The sequence below is a fragment of the Syngnathus acus genome, chromosome 3, assembly GCF_901709675.1.
Source record: "Syngnathus acus chromosome 3, fSynAcu1.2, whole genome shotgun sequence".
NCBI classification, from domain to species: Eukaryota; Metazoa; Chordata; class Actinopteri; order Syngnathiformes; family Syngnathidae; genus Syngnathus; species Syngnathus acus.
The window spans coordinates 16,210,122-16,220,050 of NC_051089.1; the positions used below are offsets into that span (position 1 = coordinate 16,210,122).

The 9,929-nt window shown below is 40.1% G+C and overlaps 2 protein-coding genes and 1 long non-coding RNA gene across 5 annotated transcripts; 1 reads left to right on the forward strand and 2 right to left on the reverse strand.

Moving 5' to 3' along the window:
- The first annotated feature begins 180 nt into the window (after positions 1–180).
- LOC119120995 (cocaine- and amphetamine-regulated transcript protein) lies at positions 181–1,458 on the forward strand. Its single transcript, XM_037248303.1, has 3 exons — positions 181–412; positions 754–837; positions 948–1,458. The coding sequence occupies exons 1-3, from the start codon at positions 212–214 to the stop codon at positions 1,053–1,055; spliced, it is 393 nt and encodes a 130-aa protein (XP_037104198.1). The 5' UTR covers positions 181–211; the 3' UTR covers positions 1,056–1,458.
- A 750-nt stretch (positions 1,459–2,208) lies between these two features.
- On the reverse strand, positions 2,209–3,968 carry LOC119120794. Its single transcript, XR_005097577.1, has 3 exons — positions 3,957–3,968; positions 3,212–3,213; positions 2,209–2,337 (listed from the first exon to the last, which is right to left on the reverse strand). It is a non-coding gene; the product is annotated as an uncharacterized LOC119120794 (long non-coding RNA).
- Positions 3,969–6,248: 2,280 nt separating this feature from the next.
- LOC119120597 (CDKN2A interacting protein) lies at positions 6,249–9,896 on the reverse strand. 3 transcript variants are annotated; one of them, XM_037247628.1, is made up of 4 exons: positions 9,812–9,896; positions 9,254–9,500; positions 9,061–9,167; positions 6,249–7,766 (listed from the first exon to the last, which is right to left on the reverse strand). In XM_037247628.1, the coding sequence occupies exons 2-4, from the start codon at positions 9,496–9,498 to the stop codon at positions 7,207–7,209; spliced, it is 912 nt and encodes a 303-aa protein (XP_037103523.1). In that variant the 5' UTR covers positions 9,499–9,500; positions 9,812–9,896; the 3' UTR covers positions 6,249–7,206. The 3 variants fall into 3 exon arrangements, with proteins under 3 accessions (XP_037103523.1, XP_037103522.1, XP_037103521.1); XM_037247627.1 differs by having other exon boundaries at positions 9,254–9,518; positions 9,615–9,892; XM_037247626.1 differs by having other exon boundaries at positions 9,615–9,891.
- Positions 9,897–9,929: the final 33 nt, after the last annotated feature.

Sequence of the window (9,929 nt, forward strand, 5' to 3'; positions counted from 1 at the left end):
CTGGAGCATGGTTGTTTTTTTCTTGTTGACAAAGTAGACTCAATTTGCCCAGCAACTTTTAATGGATGACTCACCCAAGGCGCCTGTTACGCATGAGAAAACTTTGCAGGGGGGGGGGGGGGGAATGAAAGGGCGAGGTGGAGCAAGATGATCCCAGGCGTCAAGTATAAAGGTGTTAAGCGCTCTTGTCCCTGTATGTGAGACAGGCCACATGATGACGATGTCGTGCACCAAGCAGAGCTCCAAGCGGCTCAGTGGCGCGCTCTTGTGCGCATCGCTGCTGCTGCTCCTGCACTCCTGTCCTCTCTCTCAAGCCCAATTCACCGACACCGATTCTGAGGAGGATCTGACTCCCAGGGCCCTGCGGGATTTTTACCCAAAAGGTCCGAACCTGACAAGTGAGAAGCAATTGGTAAGCTTGAGAATTTCTAATAGATATGCACAAAAATAACAAATGTGTGTTTTTTTTTGTGGGGGATGAAATATGTAATGGCTAAGCTGATTTTGACTCATATACGTGTACAGTAAAGTTTGAAATATATTTTAGAAAACTATTCTTCAATTGCTGTATTGTATCACTGAAAAAGAAAAGTTCAGATTTTTGTCATTTACATATTCACTCAGAAAAGACCATTTACCCGCGTTTTTGTTTTGTTTTTTTCTGGAAATTTGACCCTTATGTGGTTGCTGTTTGATCTTCAGATGTGTTAATTTCTTCCTTGGTTAAACCAAACGTAATGTTGCCCTTTGTAGCTTGGAGCTCTCCAGGAAGTTCTTGAAAAGCTGCAGACGAAACGACTGCCGGTGTGGGAGAAAAAATTTGGCCAAGTCCCGACGGTACCGACTTTTTTTATTTTAATGGTTTTAATTTTAGGCTATTATAGATTTTCAGTACGCGGTGCTTTTCTGTTTTGACTGAATCTTGCTGTCTTGTGCGCCTCCTTCAGTGTGACATCGGGGAACAGTGCGCGGTGAGGAAAGGAGCACGCATCGGGAAGATGTGCGACTGTCCCCGAGGAGCTTTCTGCAATTTTTTCTTGCTCAAGTGCTTATGAGGCTGCTTGGCTCTCAATGTAGAATGTAGCATCAAGATAAGAAACTGTCACTCATTCCCATCATAATGTCATATTTTGATGAAAAGCTCGATGAGCAGGAGGATGACAGTTGAAGAATATGTATTTTCATGTATGTATTTTGTTTATCACCATCAAGTCTGTAATAATATACTGGAAGCACAATAAAGCCACAGAAACCCGCAGAGGGCTGAGGCAAGCTATTGTCACATATGTCCATGTGCACTGAGTGCCGAATTCTGTACAATAATAATGCTAATTTTGATTGAGACTGTCATGACATGCATAAAATTGTTACATAACAAAAATCTTGTTTCAGGTAAATGTTTGTGTATTTAGTTATCATGGCAGAAATAATAAATGGTGACTCGTGTTTTGTAAAGCAGTGCCCTTGTCATGTAATCTTTTTAAAATAGATGAATCACTCACCAACCACAATGAAGCTTGACAGAGATAAAGCAAGTGACACATTCATATAATAAACTGACCTCAGACACTACAAAATTGATCTTTTAACCACACCAATATAAATATGTCTACAAAATAAAGATAGATATTCAAATGTGATCTTACATAAAGTCGCTGGGGATGAAGTCGTTCACCCTGACTTCCACACAGGAAGCGCAGTATGAATATGAATGAGAGTGAAATTGCTTTTCTCTACGTACTATATGTGCCCTCATTGAATAGCAGCAACGTGTCCAAGACATGAGTCAGCCTTTCAACCAAAGTCAGCTGGCGTATGATTCGACTGTCCACAATAATTATGAACGTTCATCCACAGAATTTCACATCGGATCGGTCGCTGCCCTGCGCCCAGGTAAACATTGACCCCCGATGGTGCAGCTAACCTACAAGTTAGAATGGAATGCAAAATGGAAGAGACGAGTGGTGGCTGTGGAATTTTGGATAAGGCTTTTTAATAACATTCTAGAGCAGGGGTGTCAAACTCATTTTTTTCACGGGCCGCATTGTAGTCCTAGCTTCTTTCGGAGGGCCATTATGACTGTCAACCCAAATAAATGTATGAGCACCTCATATTATATACGGTAAAAGCTACAAAACAAACTGACAAATAACTCGTTTTCAAATCAGACAAGTAAAAACTGGTCAAATTTTTATAAAAAATGATATTTTTAAAAGTGAAGACAATTTGCAATTCTAGTAATGACACGAATTTGATGCACAATTTGTCTTCGCGGGCCACATAAAATGATGTGGCGGGCCGTATCTGCCCCCCGGCCTTGAGTTTGTCACCTATGGTCTAGCACATATTTGATCTCGTACTCAAAAGCCGAGAAAGTTACCAGCCCACTTTAGTATCATAAGTTGGCATGTAGCGTTGTTCATACTTTATCATTCACATTCAAAGCCATGTTAAATGGCAGTTAGCAGGCTCTGGCCACCAATAAAAGTGCTTCTGATTCACCCCAAATCAATTTCAATTGTTCCAGTAGACTCTTCCTGACTTTTTATTGTCACATCTTAAAGCACACGCAGAGATTATTACGCATAGATCGCTATAGTGTTTGCCCATTCTTCTTCAAGTAAACAAAAACATCTCAGGAAAAGCCTACTCAATCAGAGGTACTTTAAAATGTGGCACTTGGCTGCTGACTCTCATTTGACTTTGAGAATTGTTGATGATCACTTGTCTCTTACCCAACCATCCTTTTTGCAGCCAGTCAGCTCTCATAAATATTGAGAGGAGACAAGTGCAAAATGCTTGTCCTTTTTTTTGGGTGCGCGTCTTTCCATTTGGGAAGTCCGCATGGGACTAAAGAAACACTTTCCTTTTTTCTGTCAGCCAAACACAAATTTGTATTAATAATTCACGGACAGCTAGGGAAAAACTACAAGGCGAAAAATCTTGTTAGGTTCCCACATGTTACAATAGGAAGCTACAAAATAAAAATAATGAGACAAGTCACGTGGCAAGATCTTAAGATTTTACTATAAATGTACTACTACTTTCCATTTGTAAAATGTGGCCATGGCTTAGTATAGGAACTCTCAACACACTGAAAGTCATTATAAAGGAAGCATTGAAACGGGCTTCACAAGGTTCTGAGGGCAACTCTGCATACATAAATGCTTGAAAACAAAAAATATTCTCATCCATCTGATCATTTTATAACGACTGTATACACAGCAATGCTAATTGTGTTCTGCCTGACCCCAAATCCTCTTAATCTTACTTCTTATACATCCAGACAGAGAGGATTTGTCACTGATCCCCTGGAGGAATTGCCTCCAATTGTAATGTTATGGCTTTTCTCCACATCGTCCAAAGCGACAAGCCGGCAGTGCAATAATTTGACAGAGACAGATGAAGTCAAATAAGAAAAAGAGGCTGTGGGTGATTGAGAACGTGATGGATTGAGACATAGAACAGGTAAACAAATGACAGAACTTTAAACAGGTATTGCTTTGCGACAGGATTGATGTCTGCTAGAAACATCTCTGGCTGTCAACACGACCGACAAATTTCCTGAGGCAGCGATGGTGAGGTACATGATGTTATATTAGTAATATGTGAATACATCTCTAATTGAACGTCATATGTTTGTAGCAGTTTACTTTCCTCCGCCATCCTTCTAGCCACGTTATACCCATTATCTTGTTCAGGGTTGCAAATAAGTCATTTGAGGGCATCATGCTAACCATTATTCTAGCATGCTGTCCCCCATCTCCACGCCCAAATCATATAATATGATGAATATATCACACATTGTCACTCTTGGGCAGACTCGTCGCCAGCCAAAAAGAGGGTACATATAGGCATCGTCAAAGCCCGCCGCAGCTACAAACAATTTAGAGACTACCAAACACTTGATATGGCAAACTATGGTCAAGATAATAAAATGAAATTGTAATTAAAACTGATGATACTGATTAGTTTCTTTGTCGAGTAGAAAGGCCATTGTCTATTATTCTCTTATATAATGTTAATAATCATTATATATAATAATCATAATCATAATCATAATCATAATCATAATCATAGATAGATAATAATAATAATAATAGATAGATAGATAGATAGATAGACAGACAGACAGACAGACAGACACAGACAGACAGATAGACAGATAGACAGATCGATAGATCGATAGATCGATGTAACAAAGTAATATGTTTAGTCATATTTACAAATTAAGTGTTGGGTTTGTAGTGCTGGGATATGCTCCAGCACGCCTGCGACCCCCGTGGGGACAAGCGGTATAGAAAATGGATGGATGGATGGATGGATGGATGGATGGATGGATGGATGGATGGATGGATGGATGGTGTTAGGTTTGTCCAAAAACTCAGTATTTCTTGATTTCTGTTGACTTCTATGATATCAGACATATTTCACTGGTCAACAAATTTTTACTATTGTTTTTCAGGTTTTCATAATAATAATAATAATAATAATAATAATAATAATAATAATGGGCGGCTCGGTGTTGCACTGGTTAGCATGTCCGCCTCACAGTTCAGAGGGTGCAGGTTTGATTCCACCTCAGTGGAACACTGGTTAGCATATCCGCCTCACAGTTCGGAGGGTGTGGGTTTGATTCCACCCCCGGCCTTCCCTGTGTGAAGTTTGCATGTTATACCTGTGCCTGCGTGGGTTTCCTCCCACATCCCAAAAACATGCTTAGTAGGCTGATTGAGCACTCCAAATTGCCTGTAGGTGTGAGTGCAGGTGTGGATAGTTATTCTTCTCTGTGTGCCCTGGCAACCAGTTCAGGGTGTCCCACGCCTGCTGCCTGATGACGGCTGGGATAGGCTCCAGCACGCCCGCGACCCCCGTGGGGACAAAGCGGTACAGAAAATGGATGGATGGGATAATAATAATAATAATAATAATAATAATAATAATAATAATAATAATAATATCGTAACATTTTTATAGTGTCTAATATTGTAGTACAGAATACTCAATAATATTTATGAATTAAGTGAATACATTTAACTTCAGATGGAAGTTGTATTTCTGAAATGTTCAAGCTATAAATTACAACCCATGATGAAATCTGTGCAAGCTTTCATAGGTCAAACTTTAAGACAAAAATATGTATTTTTTTTTAAATTGACCTAATGTGCTGGAAACAATAGACACTTTTGAAATTAGTATCAAAACACATGCAGGGACACAAAACCATATCAGATTAAAATGTGTTGTTGACGAGTGTAATATTTACTGATGGGGAAATGAAGCTTAATGAATAGTTTATTTTTCAAGTAAGTATATAATATCCCAATTGCTTCATGAAGCTTCGTTTCCCCATCACTGTATCATCAATTTTAATTAATCAAAAACAAGAAAGCAACAATTTGCTTTACATTGTTATTCTTTACTGTGGGTTGCCTGACCAACTGTCTACTGTACTTACATTCACTAACTCAAGGTGTGCTTAACCCTGCACAAATCAGATCAAGATACAACAAAACAGCATTTCAATGCAATTAAATAATCTGTCAAAAGAGCTGAAATAATTTGTTGCAAAATTTGTTAAAACATTTTTAAAAAAGCAAAGCCCTTTTTAGTTCTTTTAAAATGATAATTGAAACCATCGCATAAGTGTGTGGCGTCTTCAATGTGTGAGTGGTCTGTCATTTTTATTATCCGGTGCAGAAATAATCTTGATATTTGCAAGATTTCAAAATGTATTGTACTGTGATATTATAAAGACATGCAAGCAATGCTCCCCTCTAGTGGTTATACTAGGGACCATCTCCAAATATCTGCCCTCATTTTTTGGAACAAATTTTGGTAGCAGTACAGTAAGTATAACAGCCAACGATGTTGACACTTTTTTAAGCTATGCCGAGCATTAAATCGAATGTCATTACAGCACATGACAGCTTAGTTTACTATGAATGGTTTAACGCGATAAGCTTGTATGCTTTGGAAAGCTTTCGTGTTGCTTTCAAAGTGACAAAAGTGTCAATTTACTTTTCATTAAATATGAATAATTTTGAAAAATGAGTGTAGCATGTACAAAATAACTTGAAACAAGATAAATTAGACTGATTTTCAATTAAATGTACAGAAACTCTGATGGGCTTTGCTCATACCACCTAAAATGATGTGAAGATTGAAGTTATTTTATATTTATTTGTTGAGGGAGTAAAAGCAGACGGCAAGTTGGCATGGATTCATGCTAAGACCACAAATCAGCCTTGGGTTGACTTAAAACGTTTATTCAAAATGAAAACTTTTAAGCACTGCAATAAAGTTAGGGTAACAAAAGGAGGTGAGAAGAATTATCGTTTCACTCCAAACCTGCATTTCATTGTCGGTCCTGACTGAACAAACACAAATCACAAAGCAGAGCAGCATTGATCCTACCCAATTATTCACATCCTAACTTAATAGAATCAAATGGAAACAAGTTACAGTAGTCAAGGAAATGCATGGTTTCCAATTTAAAGAAATACTTCCCTCAGCTCTGGGCAGTATTACAACAATGACAGCATGCTATAAGCAAGCGGTATGTTTGAGGTTTTGTCACACATACAACGATTTTAGCAAATAATATGAACTCCGCTGTAACCCATGGAAAACCAAAACCATGGGTAGTGTGAGGCAAATATTAATATCTGATATCTAACAGTCAAAAGTCAATGAAGAGCAACAAGAGTTACCTTAAAGAAAAAGACTGAAAGTACAATTCATGGGAAAAGGGAAAGAGTGACCAGGATAACATAATAAGAACTAGCATTTTTTAAGATTTCACTTCAGCCTGATGCTTTTTTTTTTTTTAAATACGAAGCAAACGGAGATGGGGGGGGGGAAAAAAAAGAAAATGCCATAATCCTTACAATAGATTTGAACATAAATATTAGTTGCTGGCCTGTGTGGAAAGTAAAGCCGCTAATGTGAGGATGGCAAAGGCAAATTATTTTCCCTGGTAACTTGAACAAAGGACGGCTCTGAACTGGTGAGAATGGCCTGGTTCAAAAAAGTGCATAACAAAACTTGCCGCTGTTGATGCGATTCGAACTGGCATCAAGTGCACAAGGCTGTGGTCCACAAACCAAAGTGTCATTCTTCAGTGCTCCATCCAGTAGACGCCAATGTGTCATTACAGCAGGCCCCCAAAATCACAAGTCGGTCCGCATCTCCCGCACAGTCGTACTAAAAAGGGTAGCTGAGCGCGGGGGGGAAGCCCTGACTCCGAGGCTGCTCATCCAGCAACAACAAATCCTCCACATCCCTCCCTTTATACCGCCGTCTGGCGATCTTTACTGTCACTTTTCTGCCTTGAAAGACTTTCAGCGCCTCTTTGGAAGCCATGGCTCGGGCGGCGGGTTCGTCGCGCCCGTAGCCCGTGCCCATGTAGACGGTCTGACAGCGAATCTCGCACACGTGGCCTTCCTTCTGCGTGCGAGCTGTGGGCAGGCCGACAATGTCCTTCAGCGGCACAAAGACGCACGTCAAGGTCTCCTTACATGACTCCACACAGCTACAAAGTATTTCAAAATGGTCAAGGTTGGGGCCGAACCCCCCCGCCGAAACCAACTTCCAGGCCACAGCCTTGTAGAGGCGGTTGAAGAAAGGCTGGTGCTCCGCCGGTGCCTGCGAGGACGGCCCCGATTTCTGACTCATAGATTGTGCCGATGTTTTCCCGGCCAGTCGACCGTCGGGCTCATTAAGAGCGTATCTGGATCGTTTGGCACAGCTTTCGTCGGGCGCTCCTGCACGAGATGAGCAAGAAAAGAGAAGAACAACATTTAATGAGGTAACAGACTGCAGCTTCAAGTGTGGGCGTGTAAACATGGAAACGCTGCATGAAGAGAAAGGATGAAAACATCACAGTACACTATGTCCCATTTTACAAACAAGCTGCAATAGTACCACCAGACTTTTTGTTTTTGCTAATGTGGCTGTGAATTAAAAGACACAAGGTTGGTTTTGTTTCACCCTTTACAAATATAATTTGTGGATTTTACGGGTAATACTGCCAGTGTGGCCGACATGCTGACTGGAAACGAGCCATCTGTCTTTTTGCTCCCGTAGTTTTATGAAACGGGTTCAAATGGGTCTTTAGTTGGCGACCCCCATGTAATATGTGTCCTCCCAACGGTGAGTCTTAAAAATGTAATGTAGCAAACATGACATTGCCTCATGTCTGAAAACTGCAATCATTACCGAAATTTAAGCTGACATCTCGACTTATGCTCACTTCTACCTCTGAAAATATTAAAATGATTGCCCAAATACTTTTGATTTTATGGACAATAAACATTTTTCCTACTACAGAAGCTGATATCCTTTGACTTAATCACTGCAATTGATAGCTATAGACATCAAATATCCATTTTAACTGGGCTGGCAGTGAAGTTCATGAAGAAAACAGCCCATAAAACACAAAACGTTGGTGCAATTGTTCTGATGTGATGTGGGAATAACTAGAGATGACCACAACCATTTTGGGTCTTATTAAGGGAGACTGTCCTGTGTGTCAGTCTACTAGTGTTCCCAGCTCTCATTATATACAAATACTAAGTACATAGCAGCCTATTTTATATGACTCCGTCCGTGGGGGCGGTTTTGTGTAGACATACTACATCATTATATTTTAGTTAAGAGAGGATTGACTTGCCCGTGTGTTATACTTTCTTTGGAGGGTTCTTGTCACTGTTTCCCAAAAGAATTTAACTCACAACTTTTTACACTTCTCTGACAATTAAGCATGTTAAAACATCACATTGACTTCAACAAAAAAATGATTTACGTGGTTGCTGGCTTCCGTAAAATTATCGGAGCCAGATTTTGTTGTAATGTGTTTGCTTGTCTTCCACTAACAATCTCAGTTCCATCACTTCAAATTTCATCTCGTACGTATGAAGTATTCAATGGTTAAAACCTGCTGAGCTACAAAAGTGTTCTTTTTGTGAATGTCCATCTCCACTGTCAAAATTATACAGAATACTAACTGTAAAATAAAACTACAGCACTCAATTTCTGCAAAAATGTCTTTTGTCTTACCAAATGGCGCACCGAACTTTTCCTTGCGTGTAGTATGAACTGGACGATCTGGAACAGTTATTCCTTCAGCCATATCTTTAATCTTGAGCATGACAACTTCTGGATAGCTTTGAAATGGGAAGGAAGATATTTATCGTCCTATTTACAATCCAGTTTGTCAATGTGCTCCGCTGTTGTTGAGTGTTCTACCTACCTGCAGCCGAGGAAAACATGGTTCGCCCAAACCATGGAGAGAGACAGCAGCCTGTCCAGACTACTGTTGGAGACACCTGGTTTCACTGTAGGGTATGCGTCCATGTTTTTTAGGATGAACTCTCTGCGGGCAAACCACTGTTTGTTGTTTTCGCAGTAGCCCCTCAAAGTGTCGACCCACTCGGCCACCTCCCGGTTCTGGGCCAGGTACTCCGAAACTGTGTCGTCCGTCGTCACCTTCGCCATGCCTGCGATTTAACAAACCACTATGGCGTAAACATGGGAAGAGATTCCTTAAAACCGAGGCGGAGGAACAGTATATGTTCTTGTCATCAAATACGATCGTTTTGTTGCTTACGTACCTTTTAAATGATTAATTCGTTGATGTATTTGAGACAACTTCTGGACTCATATAAACTGGTAACGTTACACAATGATGACAAGCGGAGTATTATGAGCAGTGCTTATTAACGATAGTGACATTAATCACGACCTATACACGTCTAGTAACATTAAGACTTTGGTAACATCATCTTTTCAACTTATTATATCGAATTACCAAGCTTTTTCTGCTGCGAGTTGTTGCTAGTAGCTACTGCATGACCGACTGATGACGTACGACAGGAAGCTTCCGTTTACCGTAAAGAACTACAATTCCCATAGACTCTAGAAAAAGC